The sequence below is a fragment of the Microcaecilia unicolor genome, chromosome 5, assembly GCF_901765095.1.
Source record: "Microcaecilia unicolor chromosome 5, aMicUni1.1, whole genome shotgun sequence".
Classification (NCBI taxonomy): domain Eukaryota; kingdom Metazoa; phylum Chordata; class Amphibia; order Gymnophiona; family Siphonopidae; genus Microcaecilia; species Microcaecilia unicolor.
In genome coordinates, this window is record NC_044035.1 from 52,298,597 (window position 1) to 52,322,297 (window position 23,701).

General features: G+C 46.1%; 1 protein-coding gene across 1 annotated transcript in view; it reads right to left on the reverse strand.

Moving 5' to 3' along the window:
• The window catches only part of MMS19 (MMS19 homolog, cytosolic iron-sulfur assembly component), a 150,702-nt gene that overhangs the window by 103,161 nt on the left and 23,840 nt on the right, over positions 1-23,701 (reverse strand). The window contains exon 4 of the mRNA XM_030202895.1: positions 770-855. Coding sequence (XP_030058755.1) covers positions 770-855 — 86 coding nt within the window. The remainder of the gene's footprint in view (positions 1-769; positions 856-23,701) is intronic.

The window sequence follows — 23,701 nt, forward strand, 5'->3', positions numbered from 1 at the left end:
ACTTTGCACGCAGATCTTCAATACATGCACAAATTGAGCACCTAACTTTGGGCGTCTTTATATAGAATCCCCCAGATAAAGTGCAGAAGAACAGACAGACCACTGCATAGACCCAAGCATCAAAAATAAGAAATGTATCTAAATGAACTCCTAAAGAGATCACCCTATCCTGAAGGCTTCTACGGGTATTAAAGATAGAAGGAGCAAGGGTATGGACAGTCCACAAAAGCAGAATACATGTCTTCTAATACGTAAAAAAGGCTTTTATTCTTGCCACTTTAAAACACAACCCGACGTGGGCACATTTCGCCTCTCTAGAGGCTGCGTCAGGGATTATCAACTATTACGGCCCCAAAGGGGTATCTCCTCCTTTCTCAATAGTATACAGGAGGGGACACTTTATCCTGCTGCTAGCTGCAGAGCTGTTTTCATTGTTACATCTAACAACTACTAGGTTTTTGTGCCTTTAGGGACCCTAATAGTTGATAATCCCTGACGCAGCCTCTAAAGAGGCGAAACGTGGCCAAGTCGGGTTGTGTTTTAAAGTGGACTGTACTGCTCTTTCTGAAGAACTTTTTATTTTCCTCTTCTGGATTTCCTTGCAAAAGCAAGGCTTGTGTAGACAGTACTCAAGACAGAACCATTCTTCAGCAAAAACATACACTATTCTCTGAACTCTCTTTACATAATTGGCTTTGTGGTTTATTTTTTCCACCTGCTGCCCTTTAGTAAACTCTGTGAGGCTTAAGATATATATGCGAGAACTCACCAGTGCTTTAAGTCCCTGGAGAACATGTGGTATGATGAGATGGTGATCCTTCAGCCTGTTTTCATAGAACAAAACCAGAACTTCCACTGCAAAGAAGGCAAAATTGAAATTAAAGAAAAAATCAAATCTAGATTCACTTTCAGGTACTTCAGTGAAGCAGAAGCCCAGAGACTGGAATGGGAGACTGGGGTGTAAATTCTGCTTCTCCCACTGACTCTCTGAGACTTTGTGCAAGTCACTTCACCCTTCATTGTCTCAGGTATAGCTTGGTCAACAAGCTCCCTTAGGCAGGGAAATAACTACTGGACCCAAATTGTATCTCATCTTGAACTTGGATTTAGAAAAGTGAGTAATTAACTCTAAATCAGAAGAAGCAGAGTTTTGAAGAAAAAAATAATTTGAAAACCACACATTTTTCATAAGCTTATTATCGCTACTGTTACACATTTCATTAACAAACATTTACTCTTCTTATAGAAGCTAAGCACGGGATCCTGCTGAAGCATGTTCTGCCACAGATATATCAGAATGACCATGGTGTCTTTCTTCTATGTTTGTGCAGCGCTGCGTACGCCTTGTAGCGCTATAAAAATGCTAAATAGTAGTAGTAGTAGATTACATCGGATCCTGTAGTCTTTGTTTTCTCGGTTCCCCAGAAGTACTAAGTAAGTAAAAAAACCCAGAAGAGCTCCCAGATAGCCAAATGGGAGAGAATTAAGAAATCTCTATTTTTATTACTTAAATTATAACATAAAACAGGTCTAGCATTTTCCTGTCCAAATACCCAGTGTATCATTTTGGTGTATCCTTAATGGTTTAACTTTATAAAAGAGGTAAACTAATATAAATTATGTAGAATTTACTTCAAGTTATGGTTGAGGAAAAACTCTCTTATGTGTCCAACTATAAAGGTGTTTGATATCAAATTACTGGAGTAACCAAACTGTGTATTTCTATACAGCCACCAAATGTGACACAAATAAAAAAAAAAAATTGAAGCTCAGTCCTGTTCACCACAAAATAAGAATCTGTCTACATCCACTGTCTACATGTCCTGTATCTGTGTAGAAACAATCCAGTTTTCATAAGGCAATTCACAACTCAGCATCCACGGCTCTACCATCTTTGCATGTGCCTGAAAGGTTTTATGGAAAGGGTATCATGATAATACAACGCAATAATCATGGCATGCTCACAATATGAAATAATAAATCCACATTTCAAAACAAAGCTTGTGCCTAAATTAGCAAAATACAAAGCTCCACTAAGTACTTTAATAAAGCTGGTTAGCTACTTATCTGCATCACCAACACCTCCCGACTGGCTACTTTCTTGAAAGGACAGTTCCATAGAAATGTGTATGATTTCACAATATTTGCCCTGAGTCTAATTGCTTTGTACAGAACATGTTCTCAATTATGACCCGGAGAGGTCAGCATTCTAAGAGCGTTTATAAATTCTCATGAGTTATATCAGATAGTCAACTCATTGTTAGGATAGATCTGGACAGAGACTACTCAGTACTTCAACATTTTTTACATTTCTACCATCACAGAGTGATGCCAACTAAGAGCCATTCAGAGGAACTACAAGGAACAGTAGGGGTACATTCTCAAAAGGTTGCCAAAATTTAAGTGCAGGAATGACATGAGCATCTGCCATTATAGCGAATGCTACATACCTGTAGAAGGTATTCTCCGAGGACAGCAGGCTGATTGTTCTCACTGATGGGTGACGTCCACGGCAGCCCCTCCAATCGGAACACTTTCTAGCAAAGTCCTTTGCTAGTCCTCGCGCGCCGATGCGCATCGCGCATGCGCAGCCGTCTTCCCGCCCGAACCGGCTCGTGCCGGCCACTCTCATATGTAGCAAGACAAAGAGAAGGGAAGACACAACTCCAAAGGGGAGGCGGGCGGGTTTGTGAGAACAATCAGCCTGCTGTCCTCGGAGAATACCTTCTACAGGTATGTAGCATTCGCTTTCTCCGAGGACAAGCAGGCTGCTTGTTCTCACTGATGGGGTATCCCTAGCCCCCAGGCTCACTCAAAACAACAACCATGGTCAATTGGGCCTCGCAACGGTGAGGACATAACTGAGATTGACCTAAAAATTTACCAACTAACTGAGAGTGCAGCCTGGAACAGAACAAACATGGGCCTAGGGGGGGGGAGTTGGATTCTAAACCCCGAACAGATTCTGAAGCACTGACTGCCCGAACCGACTGTCGCGTCGGGTATCCTGCTGCAGGCAGTAATGAGATGTGAATGTGTGGACAGATGACCACGTCGCAGCTTTGCAAATCTCTTCAATAGTGGCTGACTTCAAGTGGGCTACCGACGCTGCCATGGCTCTAACATTATGAGCCGTGACATGACCCTCAAGAGCCAGCCCAGCCTGGGCGTAAGTGAAGGAAATGCAATCTGCTAGCCAATTGGATATGGTGCGTTTTCCCACAGCCACTCCCCTCCTGTTGGGATCAAAAGAAACAAACAATTGGGCGGACTGTCTGTTGGGCTGTGTCCGCTCCAGATAGAAGGCCAATGCTCTCTTGCAGTCCAATGTGTGCAGCTGACGTTCAGCAGGGCAGGAATGAGGACGGGGAAAGAATGTTGGCAAGACAATTGACTGGTTCAGATGGAACTCCGACACAACCTTTGGCAAGAACTTAGGGTGAGTGCGGAGGACTACTCTGTTATGATGAAATTTGGTGTAAGGGGCCTGGGCTACCAGGGCCTGAAGCTCACTGACTCTACGAGCTGAAGTAACTGCCACCAAGAAAATGACCTTCCAGGTCAAGTACTTCAGATGGCAGGAATTCAGTGGCTCAAAAGGAGGTTTCATCAGCTGGGTGAGAACGACATTGAGATCCCATGACACTGTAGGAGGCTTGACAGGGGGCTTTGACAAAAGCAAACCTCTCATGAAGCGAACAACTAAAGGCTGTCCTGAGATTGGCTTACCTTCCACACGGTAATGGTATGCACTGATTGCACTAAGGTGAACCCTTACGGAGTTGGTCTTGAGACCAGACTCAGACAAGTGCAGAAGGTATTCAAGCAGGGTCTGTGTAGGACAAGAGCGAGGATCTAGGGCCTTGCTGTCACACCAGACGGCAAACCTCCTCCATAGAAAGAAATAACTCCTCTTAGTGGAATCTTTCCTGGAAGCAAGCAAGATGCGGGAGACACCCTCTGACAGACCCAAAGAGGCAAAGTCTACGCTCTCAACATCCAGGCCGTGAGAGCCAGGGACCGGAGGTTGGGATGCAGAAGTGCCCCTTCGTCCTGTGTGATGAGGGTCGGAAAACACTCCAATCTCCACGGTTCTTCGGAGAACAACTCCAGAAGAAGAGGGAACCAGATCTGACGCGGCCAAAAAGGAGCAATCAGAATCATGGTGCCTCGGTCTTGCTTGAGTTTCAACAAAGTCTTCCCCACCAGAGGTATGGGAGGATAAGCATATAGCAGACCCTCCCCCCAGGCCAGGAGGAAGGCATCCGATGCCAGTCTGCCATGGGTCTGAAGCCTGGAACAGAACTGAGGGACTTTGTGGTTGGCTCGAGAAGCGAAGAGATCTACCAAGGGGGTGCCCCACACCTGGAAGATCTGTCGCACTACCCGGGAATTGAGCGACCACTCGTGAGGTTGCATAATCCTGCTCAACCTGTCGGCCAGACTGTTGTTTACGCCTGCCAGATATGTGGCTTGGAGCACCATGCCGTGACGGCGAGCCCAGAGCCACATGCTGAAGGCTTCCTGACACAGGGGGCGAGATCCGGTGCCCCCCTGCTTGTTGACGTAATACATGGCAACCTGGTTGTCTGTCTGAATTTGGATAATTTGGTGGGACAGCCGATCTCTGAAAGCCTTCAGAGCGTTCCAGATCGCTCGTAACTCCAGAAGATTGATCTGCAGATCGCGTTCCTGGAGGGACCAGCTTCCTTGGGTGTGAAGCCCATCGACATGAGCTCCCCACCCCAGGAGAGATGCATCCGTGGTCAGCACTTTTTGAGGCTGAGGAATTTGGAAAGGACGTCCCAGAGTCAAATTGGACCAAATCGTCCACCAATACAGGGATTTGAGAAAACTCGTGGACAGGTGGATCACGTCTTCTAGATCCCCAGCAGCCTGAAACCACTGGGAAGCTAGGGTCCATTGGGCAGATCTCATGTGAAGGCGGGCCATGGGAGTCACATGAACTGTGGAGGCCTTGTGGCCCAGCAATCTCAACATCTGCCGAGCTGTGATCTGCTGGGACGCTCGCACCCGAGAGACGAGGGACAACAAGTTGTTGGCTCTCGTCTCTGGGAGATAGGCGCGAGCCGTCCGAGAATCCAGCAGAGCTCCTATGAATTCGAGTTTCTGCACTGGGAGAAGATGGGACTTTGGATAATTTATCACAAATCCCAGTAGCTCCAGGAGGCGAATAGTCATCTGCATGGACTGCAGGGCTCCTGCCTCGGACGTGTTCTTCACCAGCCAATCGTCGAGATATGGGAACACGTGCACCCCCAGCCTGCGAAGTGCCGCTGCTACTACAGCCAAGCACTTGTGAACACCCTGGGCGCAGAGGCGAGCCCAAAGGGTAGCACACAGTACTGGAAGTGACGTGTGCCCAGCTGAAATCGCAGATACTGTCTGTGAGCTGGCAGTATCGGGATGTGTGTATAGGCGTCCTTCAAGTCCAGAGAGCATAGCCAATCGTTTTGCTGAATCATGGGGAGAAGGGTGCCCAGGGAAAGCATCCTGAACTTTTCTTTGACCAGATATTTGTTCAGGGCCCTTAGGTCTAGGATGGGACGCATCCCCCCTGTTTTCTTTTCCACAAGGAAGTACCTGGAATAGAATCCCAGCCCTTCCTGCCCGGATGGCACGGGCTCGACCGCATTGGCGCTGAGAAGGGCGGAGAGTTCCTCTGCAAGTACCTGCTTGTGCTGGAAGCTGTAAGACTGAGCTCCCGGTGGCCAATTTGGAGGTTTTGAGGCCAAATTGAGGGTGTATCCTTGCCGGACTATTTGAAGAACCCACTGATCGGAGGTTATGAGAGGCCACCTTTGGTGAAAAGCTTTCAACCTCCCTCCGACTCGGACTGGCAGGTCGCCTGGCACTGACACTTGGATGTCGGCTATGCTCTGCTGGAGCCAGTCAAAAGCTCGTCCCTTGCTTTTGCTGGGGAGCCGAGGGGCCTTGCTGAGGCGCACGCTGCTGACGAGAGCGAGCGCGCTGGGGCTTAGCCTGGGCCGCAGGCTGTCGAGAAGGAGGATTGTACCTACGCTTACCAGAAGAGTAGGGAACAGTCTTCCTTCCCCCCAAAAATCTTCTACCTGTAGAGGTAGAGGCTGAAGGCTGCCGGCGGGAGAACTTGTCGAATGCGGTGTCCCGCTGGTGGAGTTGCTCTACCACCTGTTCGACTTTTTCTCCAAAAATATTGTCCGCACGGCAAGGCGAGTCCGCAATCCGCTGCTGGGTTCTATTTTCCAGGTCGGAGGCACGCAGCCATGAGAGTCTGCGCATCACCACACCTTGAGCAGCGGCCCTGGACGCAACATCAAAGATGTCATACACCCCTCTGGCCAGGAATTTTCTGCACGCCTTCAGCTGCCTGACCACCTCCTGAAATGGCTTGGCTTGCTCAGGGGGGGAGCTTGTCCACCAAGCCCGCCAACTGCCGCACATTGTTCCGCATGTGTATGCTCGTGTAGAGCTGGTACGACTGAATTTTGGCCACGAGCATAGAGGAATGGTAGGCCTTCCTCCCAAAGGAGTCCAAGGTTCTAGAGTCCTTGCCCGGGGGCGCCGAAGCATGCTCCCTAGAATTCTTGGCCTTCTTTAGGGCCAAATCCACAACTCCAGAGTCATGAGGCAACTGAGTGCGCATCAGCTCTGGGTCCCCATGGATTCGGTACTGGGACTCAATCTTCTTGGGGATGTGGGGATTACTTAATGGCTTGGTCCAGTTCGCCAGCAATGTCTTTTTTAGGACATGATGCATGGGTACTGTGGACGCTTCCTTAGGTGGAGAAGGATAGTCCAGGAGCTCAAACATTTCAGCCCTGGGCTCGTCCTCCACAACCACCGGGAAGGGGATGGCCGTAGACATCTCCCGGACAAAGGAAGCGAAAGACAGACTCTCGGGAGGAGAAAGCTGCCTTTCAGGAGAGGGAGTGGGATCAGAAGGAAGACCCTCAGACTCCTCGTCAGAGAAATATCTGATGTCTTCCTCTTCTTCCCACGAGGCCTCACCCTCGGTGTCAGACACAAGTTCACGGACCTGTGTCTGCAACCGTGCCCGGCTCGACTCCGTGGACCCACGACCACGGTGGGAGCGTCGAGAGGTAGACTCCCTCACCCGCACCGGCGAAGCTCCCTCCGCCGACGTAGTCGGGGAGCCTTCCTGGGAGGCGACCGCAGTCGATGCCGGAGACCTCACCCCTGGCAATGGGCCAGCCGGCGCCTCACTCGACAGTACCGGTGGCGCAAGCACCCCCGGTACCGGAGGGGTAGGGCGCAACAGCTCTCCCAGGATCTCTGGGAGAACGGCCCCGAGGCTCTTGTTCAGAGCGGCTGCAGAAAAAGGCATGGAAGTCGATGCAGGCGTCGATGTCAGAGTCTGTTCCGGGTGTGGAGGCTGTTCCGGGCTGTCCAAAGGGGAGCGCATCGACACCTCTTGAACAGAGGGCGAGCGGTCCTCTCGGTGCCGATGCCTACTGGGTGCCGACTCCCTCGGCGACCCAGAGCTCTCGGTGCCGACACGGGAAGGAGACCGGTGACGATGCTTCTTCGACTTCTTGGAACGAAGCATGTCACTGGAGCTTCCCGGCACCGACGAGGAGGACGTAGAATCCAGCCGTCTCTTCCTCGGGGCCGAGGCCGAAGGAGGTCGGTCTCGGGGGGGCTGTACCGCAGGAGCCCTCAGGGTGGGGGGAGACCCACCCGAAGGCTCACCGCCACCAGCAGGGGAATGGACAGCCCTCACCTGCACTCCAGACGAAGCACCACCGTCCGACGACATCAGCAGATGAGGAGGTCTCGATACCATCGACGCCGACGCAGCCTTCCGATGACGCCCCGATGCAGAGGGCCGATGCCTCGATGCACTCGGGGACGAAGATGAAGGTCCAGGCGCCGACGACGTCGATGCACTCGATACTCCCGGTGCCGATGCCGACGAAGAGCCCGAGAACAAAATGTTCCACTGGGCTAATCTCGCTACCTGAGTCCGCTTTTGTAAAAGGGAACACAGACTACAGGCCTGCGGGCGGTGCCCAGCCCCCAGACACTGAAGACACGACGCGTGCCTGTCAGTGAGCGAGATTACCCGGGCGCACTGGGTGCACTTCTTGAAGCCGCTGGAAGACTTCGATGTCATGGGCGGAAAAATCGCGCCGGCGAGATCAAAACTCGAAATGCGAAAAAGGCACCGCAAAATTAGGGGGAAGAAAAACTTCGACCGAGGCCTAAATAGGGCCTACCCCGACGACGAAAGAAAACTTACCGGGGCAAAAACTGGAAGTATGGGAAGGGAGAAGACCATAAAGGTCTCCTTCCGACACCTTTTTTTTTTTTTAAAGATAAAGTCGATAAACGACGCGCGAGGTCAACTTTGGGGCGCGAACGGCGAAACACGACCGTACCGAGCGCGGACAAAAGAAGACTGGCCGGCACGAGCCGGTTCGGGCGGGAAGACGGCCGCACATGCGCAGTGCGCATCGGCGCGCGAGGACTAGCAAAGGACTTTGCTAGAAAGTGTTCCGATTGGAGGGGCTGCCGTGGACGTCACCTATCAGTGAGAACAAGCAGCCTGCTTGTCCTCGGAGAAAGTTGGCATCCACATACCTGGCGTAAATGCTCACACCCAACTGTAGGCAATTAGGCATGTAAATACTAGTATACCATAACCTACATGTGTGACTGCCTGATCCACCCCTGCCCTCCCAGGTCCAAGCCCCACTTAAGTTGCATGCAATTTATAGAATAGCAACTAAAAGTGCCAATTAAGGCCAGCTATAGCCTCCTATTGCTCAACACCAACCAGATTATTCAATTAAGTTACACGCACAACTGTCCTTATTCTATAATTTATGCATTATGTGCAAATTTGAGCGAATAATTTTCTAGAATTAGGAGTTTGATTGCATGGTAGTAGCAGAAATGATGGAGTCCAGGTTCCTAATTAAAGAAGAGGAGCTCAGAGTTTTCACTGGGAATTATTTACTGGAATCAGTTCCAGTTGTTACGACTGTGGTCATGACCCCTCTCAAACTTACCTTATTTCTGGTGGTCAGCTTCTGAGCTGGCTTCTGTCTGTCCTTCCTGAGTTAGCTCTGTCTCTGTATGCTGGCTGCTCCCAGCATGGTTCTAATTGCTTCACTATACTGCACCTGTGTTGCCTGAGTTGCTCTGCCTCTGTCTCTGTGTGCTGGCTGCTTCCAGCGTGGCTCTAATTACTCCACTAAACTGCACCTGTGTGTATTAAGCCTCTCTGTGCTTCAGTATGCTTTCTGCCTGTGTCCTATAGTTGTGACATCATCCGTCAGGGCCTTGATAAGGAAGTGGTGTTCTTCCATTCAGGGCCTTTGCAAACGGCAAAGGTCCAGGTTAGTGTTGGTACAGTTAGCACTTCTGCCTTGTCTTGCTTGCCTTGAATCCTATCCTGATTCCAGTCCTGTTGGCTCCCTTTCCTTCCTGTCTGAGAACCCTGAACCCCTTGTGCAGTTAGCACTGCAGCCCTGCTATTGCCTAGGTGCCTGTGGGCACTTCTGAACCCTGTCTGCTTTTGGCTTCCTTTCCCTCCTGTCTGAGAACTCTGAACCCTGTCTGCCCTGCTTTGGTCTAGGTGCCTGTGGGCACTTCTGAATCCTGATTCCTGGTGTTCCAGCCTGCTAGTTCCAGTCCCGGTTTCCCTCCAAGTCCTGCCGGCTGCCTGCACCCAGGGGCTGAACCCCTGGGGACCGGCGGCTAAGTGTAAGTAAGCCTGGTTCTAGTCCTGTGTGTTCCTGTCCAGTGTGTTCCAGTTCAGTGTGTACCAGTCCCGTGTTTTCCTGTCCAGTGTGTTCCAGTTCAGTGCGTACCAGTCCGGTGCGTTCCAGTCCAGTGCGTTCCAGTTTCAGTGCGTACCAGTCCGGTGTGTTCTAGCCCAGTGTTGGTTGGTGGGTTTTGCCTACTGCTGCCTCTCCTCGTCAGCAGCCCAAGGGCTCACGATTACTCCAGAGTCCGTGCCTGCGTGTTCTGAACCTGAGAACCTGACACCAGTGCTATGTTGAAAATTGGATTGCTGCTCCTAGACCAGAGCTTTTTCCACACCTTTAGGGTGACTTTTAAAAACCTCTCTCAACAGCACAGCGAATACTACTGAGACACTGCGTGTTTTGTGAATCAGAAGTGTTGGTTTGCATTTCTGGCCATAATGGACCAGTCAACTCTTGAGGAAGCTCCATATCCTATATAATAAAATGCACCTCCCACATTCTGAAACCGAGAAAGTGAAGCCTTCAAGCCTTGAAGCATTCCTGCAACGTTCCGGAACTATGTCTCGTCAATTGAGGAGATGGAGCCTTACAGAGCGCACGAATGCTTCAAGGCTTGAAGGCTTCACTTTCTCACACACACACTCACTCTCTGTCTCTCACATACACTCTCTCTCACAGACAGACAGACAGACAGACAGACACACACACACTCTGTCTCTCTCTCTCTCTCACATACACACTCCATCTCTTACCCACACACTCTCTCTCAAACATACACACTCAGAGGAAAGGGGAGCATGGAACATGCTGGGGAGGAGAGGGAGGGGGGCATGGAACTCAGAGGGAAGGGGGGGCCAAGAACTCGGAGGGGAGGAGAGAGAGGAAGGGAGGAGAGAGAGGGAGGGAGGAGAGGAGGGAGAGGAGAGGGAGGAAGGGAGGGAGGGGGGCCTGGAACTTGGAGCCCCACACACACACACTCACTCTCTATCTCTCTGTGACACAAACACACACACACTCTGACTGTCTCTCTCTCTCTCATTCTCTCTCTCACTTACACACACACTCCATCTCTCACACACACTTTCTCTCTCACACACTCTCTCCGAGGAAAACCTTGCATGCGCCCGTTTCATTTGTGTCAGAAACGGGCCTATTTTACTAGTTTCAGATAATAGATTTATAAATGTCTGATGTGCTTGCGTTTTTATGTTTCACATCATTTTCTTCAAAAGTGGTTAGGTTGGAAAATGAGTAAGCCTCTGTGTTTTCAGGGCAAACCTTTAAGAACAGAGTATATCAGAGTAAAATGTTGGAAGGAATGGTTACATCCTATATTTTTTCTCCTAAGGAAGATGGTGTTATCTATTAACAAACAATTGACCAAGGGCCATTACAAGCATGGTCAATGCCACATCTGTTCAGTGACATTTACAATGAATGAATTTGTTGACCTCACTGCTGTGAAGAAATATCAGCTGCATCGCTTCACCACTTTTTGTTCTTTACATCATCATTCGCCCTTATTCGAAAATATTCAGTCTTGCTATATCATTTTTAGATTTTGATTTCAGAACATAGAAACCGGTTCAAAAAATGCACAAATGAAGAACTTACAGGTTCTCCTTTTGCTACAATGAATTATTCTTTTAAATTTCTCCTTTTTACACCGATTGATCATGTGAAATCTAATGTAATACATCACTTTTTGTCATGAATTAAGAAGTTTACAGGGCAAAAGGAAAAAGCCAAAAAAGTAAACATTACAATTAAATACCATAACAACTATTCAAACTCAATGAAAAACTGTGAAGCAAAACCTCTTAAATCACTACAGACCGTAACGATGTACACAAAAACAGGTTTTAACAGCTTGACAAAATTGTGGGAGACTGTTACTCTCAGGCAGCTCTCCAGGCAGAGTGTTACACATAAAAAGGACTCCTGCAGCTAAAAACATTACTTTGAGTGAAAGATGAAAGGAAAACTGATAAAGGTGTAAGCTGCAAAAAACCTCTGGGAAGATCGTAAAGACTGACTAGGCATATACTCAACCAACTGTTTGGCTAGAGAATGAAGAATTCTCTTATAAAGTGCCTTAAACCAAGTATTTTAAGCTTGCTTTGCAATTCCACAAAGAGTCGATGTACCATATATACTTGACTATAAGTCGATCTCGTGTATAAGTTGATGAAAGTTTTGGGACAAAAAGTGGCCAAAATTGGTGTGACCTGTGGATAAGTCGAGGCAACACACATAGCACCAGATTTGAGCCCCCATCCCAGCCAACAGGTCTTTCTCCTTCACACTTCTCCCTGTCTCACTGTCACGGTTGTGACTGTATCCCATGCATACACTCACCTCGCCTCCTGGTGACCAGGCCCTATGGCTGCTGTGGACTGTCTTCTTCCTGTTTCCCAAACATGTTCCAGAGGTCATTCCAGTCCTATTCTGATGTTCCAGCATTCCAGATTTGTTTTGGGGTTCCTGCAGCCAAGCCTCACTTTGGTGCTCTTGCAACAAAACCAAGCCTCACCCTGGTGTTCCTGCTGCCAAACCTTACTGTGGTGTTCTTGCAGCCAGGCCTTGCTCTGGTGTTTTTGCTGCCAAGCCTCGCTTTTACTTGTGACCTCATCTGTAATTGCCTTTATTAAGCACCTGGGAACTTTCAGGCGTGCCTTTGCAACAGAGGTCTTCAGACAAGTTTTCGTCTGTGTGTTGTTGTTGCAGTTCCAGCCCTGCTAGTTCTTGTCTTGCCAGTCTTCAACTTCTACTCCAACCCTGCAAGCCTTCAGCTTCAGTTCTAATCCTGATTGTGTCTGCCCTGTCTTCAGCTTCAGTTCCTCCACTGTTTGTTCCAACCCTGTCTGCTTTCAGCTTCCATTCCAGTCAAGCCTGTTTGAGAATCCTGAATCCTGTTTGAGAATCCTGAATCCTGTTTGAGAATCCTGAATCCTGTTCCTGCCTTGTTTATTGTCTTGCTTCCAGTCAAGCCAAGCCCGTTCCCAAATCCAGTTCCAGTCAAACCAAGCCCGTTCCAGAATCCAGTTCCAGCCAAGCCTGTTTGAGAATCCTGAATCCTGTTTGAGAATCTTATCTACAGCTTTAGCTCCAGTCCGGTTGTTCCAGTCCTGCTTATTCCAACCCTGCTCATCTACAGCTTGTTCCCATCCTGCTAGTTACGGTCCTGCTTGTACCAGCCTGTCTGTGTTCAGCCTCGCTCCCTGTTTGGGTGGTTCACCTGCTGCTGCCGGTCACTGGCAGTGGCCCAAGGGCTCACTACTCCAGACTCCGTGACAGTCCGTGACACTCACTCATATTCCACCACACAGATTCAGCATGTTCTCTCTGCTCCCCCCTCTCACACACACACAGACCCAGCATAGACCTCTCTGCTGCCCCCTACTACGCATACACACATATGGAATATATTTATCCTCACTGATGTCACTCACTCTAAATTTTGGCAAGTTCACTAAAGCAAAAGTATTCACACAACCACTCACTCTTCCTATCCAAGGATAATGTTTTCTTCAGGAACCAGTATTTCTCAGCACACACACAGACTCATGCTTTTCCTTTACCAAAAAAAAAAAAAGTCAGTCACAATTTTACTCATCAATTCTTTCCACACTGCCTTAGCTAAACTTTCTCTACAAAAACTGAGCCATCAGCCAATCAAATGGCTCTTTTACTGGACTCCTGGTAATTGTCATGCAAATTTCCTGCAGGCATGCCCTTCTCTCAAGGTACATTGGCTCAGGACAAACTTTCAACCAGCCATAATATTTACAGATTTTAAACAATCACTACTACTGGTATTTATTTTTATCACTACCCAGTCTCACTTGCACTCCTCTTCCAAACCTCTTCTCTTTGTTGTCTTTTATAAAATAGGCTGCATTTTTTAGACTTGTCTGTCTAAAATACTAATGAAGGATCCCCCCCCCCCCCCCACTTCAGCGCATGGCACACTATGCTGTCAATCTGACAGAAGATGAAAACCACATTAATATTACCCGTTTCACCCTAATATCTGATAACTGTCAAAAGCGGCCAAGAAAGGGAAAAGGAATGGGACTTATATGCCGCCTTTCTGTGGTTTTTTCCAACTACATTCAAAGCGGTTTACATATTATATACAGGTACTTATTTGTATCTGGGACAATGGAGGGTTAAGTGACTTACCCAGAGTCACAAGGAGCTGCAGTAGGAATTGAACCCAGTTCCCCAGGATGTCCGCTGCACTAACCACTAGGCTACTCCTCCACTCCAGTTGGATGCATAAGGTACCACAGCTTTGGTCAGTCCTAACCCTGACACTATCCACCATCCATTTACATGGAGGGAGCTATCATATCCTTGTCTACCTTCCCTATTCTAGTTCATTACGTTCTTTTCACATGTCCTTTGTAGTGCCTTTCATAATGTAAGTAGTTATGATCATCACAATTTATAATACTGTTCCTACATTTCCTTGTTTTTACTGTATTCTTTACCATGTAAGATGCTTTCTTTACTATGTAAGCCGCACTGGACGTGGGAAAGAGCGGGGTACAAATGTAATAAATAATAATAATAATAAGGACTGTCAATTGAAATATTTAGAGCAGAGATGGATTTTCTAATTATAGTCCTTAAAACCTCAGAGCCTAAATCCTACAAAAGAATATGAAAGAACTTACTATGTGAACTGGGATTGGTTCTGATTATATGACATCACCAATCATTTTATTTCTGTTTTGGTTATCCCTGATCTGTTGATGCAAATGACATCAGATACATCCATGGGCTGATTATAAATACTGGCTCCTCTCATGACTGTGTTAGGTGACTGGAAGGTTTTTGACCACTGATGTTAGTCTTTTGCTACACAAATATTTCTAATTACAAACTGATTGCACTATCCCAGAGAAGAACTTGATGAAGTATCCCTGACGCAGCCCTTTGGATGAAACGATAGCTATGTCAAATGTGCCCTAAGTATCACTTTGGGATGTTTTTCACATTTATTTTGAGCATTAGTAATGTGCTGCATAATTATATTTTAATTACAAAGTTCAGACTACTAATAACATCTTGAAGCACTGTGGTGCAGCTTCTTGCTCACACCAGTGTTTGTGAAGCTTTTTCCCTCCTTCCACTTCTACGACTTTGTAAATTATTTGAAAGTCATTAATGGGTTTGTTTGGATTTGGTTTGCTGTTTTTTTTACCCATTGCCCTTTTCATAAGCACGTTCTGCGAATTACCTTATGAAAATCCTCTAGTGTCTTTGCACAAAGATGGAACATTATGATGGTGGATACACAGAAATTCCATATTTTGTTATGTACATCACTGAACTCTAGTTTGTCATATAAAACTAACCCCCTCCCCCCCAAATACACAGATACCCACACTACAGGCATGGTAACAATGCACCAGTTAAGATATGCTGCCAGTGTCTCCCCACAACTCCACGTTATGTCTCACTGGCTACAGTAAAAGAACATCCCCATCCCTCACCTCATCCTGCCGCCCAGAAATTTCAAAAAGAGCTTTCTACAACCACACAGCCAACAATGATTAAAAAAGCACAGAAAAGCACCTCGCCCCAACATAAGACCAGCAGCTACAACAGCACCTACAGTTTACTCCAAACTGCAGAATACATAGTAAAGCCTGCAATATATACCATACTGTATCACAAGCCCGACTTTAAACACCAGTTGTATATGTGATAGGTCTAAAAAAAACACCTATTTTATACAAGGCAACATAGACAATTCTATGCCTCTATAAAAGAGATACCTAGAACCAGCCCAGAGCTGAGGCAGGCATAAATGTGCGTTGTATTTTATAAAATATATGTGTACAGCTCAAGTCCGCTCCCGCTCCATACAAACTATGTCCCCGGAAATACCTACAGATGGCGCACGTGTAGGTACATACCATCCTGCCGGTGTGTGCACTCATACACGCCTAAAACTCTGTGCAATTTTACAAAAGGCCTTTTCTGCATGTAAGACATATTCTAATCTGAATGGAGGGGTAGCCTAAGGGTTAGTGCAGTGGCCTGAAAACCAAGGAACTGGGTTCAATTCCCACTGCAGCTCCTTGTGCCTCTGGGTAAGTCACTTAACTCTTCATTGCCCCAGATACAAAATAAATACCTGTATATAAAATGTAAACTGCTTTGATTGTAACCACAGAAAAGCGGTATATCAAATCTTTCCCTTTACAAAAGGAAAAGCATGATACAGTAACTGAAGGATGGAATAAAACAGATGTGCCTTCAACTAGTGACATTTAATTTAATCTGGACAGCTGTTACAAGAAAACACGATGGCTGTGTTGATTGCTTTTGCTAAAGTGAACCCATTTTTAAAACAACCACAGTTCACGTTCAGTTAACAAAAGACCAAATAATCCAGGTGATGGATCCTATGTAGAGAATGATGCGGGGCAAAGTCTGTCCCCATCCCCGCCCCTGTGAACTTTGTCCCCACCCACAGAAGCCTCAAACAGTTGATTTTATATTTAAATCTTTTTATTTATTTTTTTTCAATTTATAAATTTTATTAAACATGCCACAAATGTCAACTGTACAGCTTCTCAGCCCATACAACACGAACTTCCCCCATTCCCAAATCCAAACTTCACAGTACAGACAGAACTTCAGTGACTAAAATCATGCCCCTTATCGCCTCCATTTTCTCCCTCCCCATAATCCCTCCCCCATCCCCAGCCTCCCACTCCTTCCCATTCCTCCCCCCACCCATCCCCTCCCTCTCTGCTGCCCTCCATTCCTCAGTCCCAATTAGTCCCCATTAATCCCCACTCCTCTTCCCTTTTTCCCCCCCTCCAGTAGAGTGTTTCCCCAATAACCGATCAAAGTGCATCCATTCTACTGCTTCAGGATTATACCTCCCCCTCCTTTTGTCAGTCAGCTCGTCCATCGCTATTAACCCTGAGCCTCCCCATCCAGTTATGCACTGTGGGCCCCTCAGCCTTTTTCCAAAACACCGCTATTAAGGATTTAGCAGCTGCCAATCCTATACGCTTAAGCCTTTGTTTCCATTTGGCCCCCCTCTGGTTTCCCCACCCTAATAAGCACCACTTAGGCTCGTATGGGAATGGCGTGTCTAAAACCTCAGCCAATAGTCCCTTGACCCCCTTCCAAAATTCCTGTATTAACTTACATTCCCACCATACATGATAAAAGGTGCCTTTTTCGTCCTGGCATCTCCAGCATATGTCCGAGGCACCAGGAAACATAGTTTTTACTCTCTCTGGCGTGTAGTACCACCTACTCAATATTTTATATGCATTCTCTTTGAGGAGTACACATAGAGAGGCTTTTTTAACCTCCCGACACACCCGCCTCCACTCAGACTCTGGCAATTCTTGCTTCAAATCCCTCTCCCAAGCTTGCATATATGCATGTTTTACAAATGTAGTCCCCCATATGTGGTTGTACAGCCTAGAGATCCCTTTCCCCCAAAAGTCAATCTTCCCCCATGTGTCTTCCATCTGTTTCTTTGCTACTAATCCATCTTTAATCCACCTAACTGATGTTATATAGTGTGTAACTTGTGTGTATGCATATATGTCTGAGGATGGTAACTCATACGCCTCCCGCAATTCTGCAAAAGGTTTAATACTCTCCTCTGTCAGAAGATCTCGAAACCGTATCAACCCTTTATCAAACCATGTAGTGAACACCCCTCCCTGACGCCCCGCTGGAAAACCCGGTTCTTGTGTAATCCAAGCATAGATAGATTTAGTAGATCCTCTTAACCTATATTTTAATGTTCCCCATAGAGTTAGTAGGTGCGAAATGAAGTGATTTAAAGTTAACCTCTTATAATCAGTGTCCGGTAATGAAGCCCATAACAAACCCTCCAGAGCCCCCTCCTGGACAAAAATCTGCTCCAGTCTAGTTATTGGGGATAGATCCACCTTACTTCATACCGCTATTTGCTTTAATTGGGACGCCCAATAATACCATAAAATGTTTGGCATCCTCCTTCCCCCTTGTTCAGGTGTGCCCCACATTATTTTCTGTGCTAGTCTAGCCGATGTCCCCCCCCCCAAGACAAATTTCCCTAAGTCTGATTGCAACTAAACTTGGTCATTTCTGATTTTCGGCGATAATGGAAACTAAGGACGTCCATCTCAGAAACGACCAAATGCAAGCCATTTGGTTGTGGAAGGAGCCAGAATTTCTAGTGCACTGGTCCCCCTGACATGCCAGGACACCAACCGGGCATCCTAGGGGGCACTGCAGTGGACTTCATAAATTGCTCCCAGGTACTTAACTCCCTTACCTTGTGTGCTGAGCCCCCCAAAACCCACTACCTACAACTGTACACCACTATCATAGCCCTCACAGGTGAAGGGGGGCACCTAGATGTGGGTACAGTGGGTTTGTGGTGGGTTTTGGAGGTCTCGCTGTTTCCTCCACAAACGTAACAGGTGGGGGGGGCCTGGGCCCACCTGCCTGAAGTGCACTGCACCACTAAAACTGCTCTAGGTACCTGCATACTGCTGTGATGGACCTGAGTATGACATCTGAGGCTGGCAAAGAGCTGGCAATCAATACTTTTAAAGATACTTTTTAAGGGTGGGAGGGGGTTAGTGACCACTGGAGGAGTAAAAGGAGGTCATCCCCGATTCTCTCCAGTGGTCATCTGGTCATTTCGGGCACCTTTTTGTGCCTTGGTCGTAAAAAAAAACACGACCAGGTAAAGTCGTCCAAATGTTCGTCAGGGACGTCCTTGTTTCTTTCGATTATGGGTCGAGGATGTCCAAGTGTTCGGCACGCCCAAGTCCTGCCTTTGCTACGCCTCCGATACGCCCCCTTGAACTTTGGCCGTCCCTGCGACGGAAAGCAGTTGGGGACGTCCAAAATCGGCTTTCGATTATACCAATTTGGACAAACCTGTGAGAAGGACGCCCATCTTCCAATTTATGTCGAAAGATGGGCGTCCTTCTCTTTCGAAAATGAGCCCGAGTCACTCAGTGGTCACAGTCTTAATCAGGATTTTATGCCTCAGGGGTTTGGTTGCAGTGTACAAGTCTCTTATCTTAAGAGGCTTAGCTGCTGTACTCTGGGGAACATACCTCACTCCCTGACCCTGTAAGGTGACTGCTGCTACTCTCAGTGCCAACCTCTACTGACAGATATGTAACACTACATTACAGCATATTACCAGAGATTTCCATTCCGCTTGCACCAGAAAATAATTCAGAGCGGATTACAATAATAATAGAGACAAGTACAATAACTGTGAACTTAGAAAAAGAACCCAATAATCATAACAATTAGTTATCCTTAACCTGACAGTGCATGTTTCCTGATAAGGACTGCCCTAAGAAGTTTACAAAAGGGTGTAAAAGAAGATAGAGCAATAATAGAGACTGGAAACACATTCCAAATCTTAGAAGCTTGATAAACAAAAGAACAAGAAAATATTTTCTTAAAGCACAATAAACGTAGATAGTTCCAAGTATTGAGAAAAAAAAAAACAACTCTTGCCCTTGTCAGGGAATACACTCATTCTCCACACAAGCTGTCTGGACAGGAGCTTTAAAAAAAAGCAAAAGCCTAATTGTACTATGAGGTGAAACAATGCTTCTTTTTACAATTTATTGTAGAAGAATTACATATATAATAGTTTGTGTGCACCTTGCATTTGTTTCAGCATCCCCCAGTCCGTTCATCTACTGTTCAGCAGCACTGGTTGGGGGAAGCCCAATGGATTGCGCATGCTGTCTAAAAAAAAACAAAAAAAAAACAGCGCTGCATGTACTTGGTTGGAGGAAAGCTGGAGTGGTGGCAACCACATTGCAACCTGAACATTTTGACAGGCCTTTTCCACTAGTCCTTGTGTGTTAATCTAAAGCAGGCGTTCTCAACCCAGTCCTTGGGACACGCCGAGCCAGTCAGGTTTCTGGCAATCCACAGTGAATATTGTGAAGCCTACAGCTTCGGATCCCCCTGGGCACGTCCTACTCCGTCCTCCAGGTACAGGTCCGGCTCATCACGGAGGCAGTTTGCAGTTTATTTAGGCACAAAACATACGAGATAATCCTCCAGGTAACAGATAATATGGTAATCCACCAAGTAAATAAGGTACTGACTCTGCTGTCCAAGCGGCTTGGCTCCTCTTGTCTTCCCTCTTCCCCCTTTTCTTCCCCTTGCCAGTCCATGGGTTCTTCACCACACCCACCTGTTCCTCATCTCCCTGATTGGGTAGGCTCAGAACCTCTTCCCTTAGCCTAGTTCTCTGTGACAGGTTTTCCCAATTCCCCCCTCTTGTCCGTCTCCTAGCAACCTCTGGGGGCTGTTGGGAATGGAAATCCCTGTTTCTATGGTATGTCCTACTCAGGGGCTGTTGGGAGTTGTAGTTTTTCCCTTTCCTCCATTCTTCAGGGGAAAAAGAACCCGCTCTCTTTCTCTCTCCAGCCCCTTCCTTCCCCCTTGCGCTTTCATTCTCCCTCTCCTCCTCATATTCCTTACAATATGCAGAGGATAGATTTTCATTTACTGCCTTCATTTTAGGTAGATCTTTCTTTTTTTCTGGTAGGGTGGCTACGTCAGTTTCTTTAAAGTGTGATCAGCAAATCAACTTTTTTTTTCCCGCTCTTTGGTGTAGTCCTAAAATGAAGCACTTCTAGGGTCATGTTATTTGGAAAAGATTTCAGGTCAAAGATGTCCACTATCTCTGGTGGGATGGCTGTCAGATAACTATGAATCACTGAGAGTTCAGGGGAGGGGAATGCGCTTACTCATTTATAAAGAGAGATTGATTTGTAAAAGAATTATTTAAAGTTTATGGGTCAGCAGGATACCACCCTCATCTTGGAGTTGGCGAAACCATTTTCACGCCTTAATGTTGTTGGACCAACAGTCCAGGCCATAGGACCCTCCTTGCAGAGTAAGAAATCATTTTTAGATGTCCAAGAAGAATGTATACAATCTCTCTCTACGAGAGCACATAGTTTTAGTTCTTAATACATTTTAATGTTAATGGTTAGAAAAGGAAAAAATTGGGCCTGCTTTTCTGAAGGAGGCTGTGAAAACAGTAAGGCTGTTTCTAGCTATTCTGAGTGCTGTTTTAGATTCTTTAATTTGCATTTTATATATATATTTTTTTTCATTGCTTTAGGGCCCCATTTCAATTAAAATTTGTAATCACACAATTAAAGGTATGTTCATTTTTTTCCCACAGCAGCTCCTTGTGACTCTAGGCAATGGACTTGCTCACAGTCCCAAGGAGGGGCAGTGGGAAAACAACAACATACCTTTAATTGCACAATTAATCACGATTAAAATTTGAATCGAAATGCAGCACTACAAAAAATATGGGTCACCCCCCCCCCTTTTTTTTTTTTTAATATCCCATCGACATTGGAGCTAGGAAAGAGAGTAAAAGTCCTTGTTACTCCCTATGGATAGTTAATATCAGTAATGGATGTTTTTCTTATTGTGGGATATAATTCTTCATTTTGGTTGTGGCTTTATATATGGTTTGGTGAGGGGTTGGGGGTTGGCTGGGAAAGGATGGGGAAATGGGAGGGTTGGGTGGGTTATGAAGAACTTTTTACTGTCTTGATGGCTGGCTACAAACCTGTATCTTAATTAAACATGGTTTTAAGATTGTTCTTGTTTGAAATAATTTAATGCTCGTTTGTACCAGAGTAATTTTTCAATAAAAGTTAAACATATATGTAGATCCATTTTACATAAAAATACATAAAAATCTACATATAATGAAGGCAGGAAATGAAAATGTCTTTCGTGTGTATTCATTGTGGATCTCCTGAAAACCCGAATGGCGAGGTATGTCCTGAGGACTGGGTTGACAACCCCTGATCTATGTTACTGTGTAGAAAATGACAGAAGACAACCAATTGGTCCCATCCAGTCCACCTAGTTATCCCTGTCCACAGTGTATGGATACAGCCCTGCTGCCAGCCACACAGCACTGTGAGAAGAATGCTCAGTGTCAGACGGCATTTTCCAAATACCTAATTAGTGATTAGCCGATTCCTTCTTTGCAAAAACCACATCTATCCCTTGGCTGCTACGTGAACTGGGTGATGGTGAACCTGCAAACGGGACGTAGGCATAGAGAACGGCATTGGGACAGGATTAACGGGTCCTAGGGGGTTCCTGTGGAAGTGCGATGCCAGGCCAACCTACCTATCCTTTCTTTTTCTTGTGCCATGGCAATTATAATAGCACAAAAAAAATTTAATGGATATGGTTGATAGCATAGAAATCCCATAAGCATTGAGAAGGGAAATTATCAACATATGCTACCGTTAAGTTCAGTTATTTTACCATAAGTTGGGTTATTTTAGTAAAGGGGATGGAAACAGATGGAGGAGATTCCATTGGGGATGGGCGGGGACGGGTGAAATTTCTGTCCCTGTGCAACTACTCTTTACTTTGGTGTAATACTTACAACTGTGGAAGTGAGCCATACTCAGGGCAAAGCTTCAGTTCATTCCATGGGAGACCAGCCAGATGCTCATTTGCATTCCGACCAGCCTGCTCTCTCCAAGTATGCAAATCTGATCTGCATGCAAGTTTTCACAAGCCTCAGATTTGAAAATGTAATGCTCTCCTCAAACACAAACAGTCTTCAGGGATGCAAATCGCACATGCAAAGCTGGATCTTATGAAACAGTATCACAGATTTAAGCTTATATCCCTGCATTCTATATAGCACATGAAGAGTTACATGCGAATCCGTGTGTAAATCTAGGTGTATTTTATAACTACGCACCTAGATTGTTTTAACAAGCTGTTGAGCGTTGTTAACAGCTCTTAACAAGCAATGAGCACTAATTGGCAAAAATTAGAATTTATGCATGTACATGGCTAAGCGTATTTTGTAATGCACTGTGTCTAAATTCTAACACGCACAGGCAAAAAGGGGCATGGTTAGGGGCGTGTAAATGGGTGTGTTGTGGGTGTTCCAAAATCTACGCATGTTGTTATAAAATATGGGCCAGTGCGTGTAAAACTACAAAGTGTATTCTAAATACTGCATGTAGATTTACACATGATATTTAGAATATGCTTAGGCATAATTGGTTAGCGCGTGTTAATTTTAAGCGCCATATATAGAATCGGGCTCATAGTCCCCTGACAACGGCAAGTGTGTGTACATAATACAGTCAATTATATCTCAAGACACACAGCAACTCTGCCAGAAAAAAAGAAAAAAAACTGTCCAGAACACAAAAAATGAATAAAAAAAATATATATATTTCCTGTTCAAAAATCAAAGCATAAAAAAAAACAACCGCTGATATTTTGAAATGCCAAATTTTGAAAGAGAAATTAATTGATCTTCTACTGCATATCGTACACTTACAAGTCAAAGGGTCTATTGAGGTTCTTTTCTCTTTGCTGCCTGGAACTAGGTTCACTGGGTCACCAATTCTCTCTCTACCATCTGAAGCATCAACCAGAAGCAGAACATAGCACTGGTGTACTCATGGGGGTGGGGCAGGTGAATTCTGCTATGTCAGATCCATTTTCTAAGGAACATGCTGGCTTCCAAGACATGAGGCTTTTATCCTTTCAGCCTTACTTCTGTACACAATCATATGGATTCTATATATGGCATCCAAACTGCGGGCCAAACTTTGCGAGTACTTCCAATATGCGCACACAAACTGGATAATGAGCTCTGAATTATCCATAAATGGATGCTAATATCCAATTATTGATGTAAACTGGCATTCATTAAACTTATGTGCCGTCATTTACACCAGGTTTCAGCAGGAATAAGTCTGGCATCCAAAAGTAAGGCACGGGATCCATGCTAAACAGTATTCTACATAAGGCATGCACCCTTTATAGAACAGCATTTACCACTGAATTTTTCAGGAGCCCTTTTACTAAAGTGCACTAAAAAATGGCCTGCGTTGGTGTAGGTGCGTGTATTGGACACGTGCAGGTCC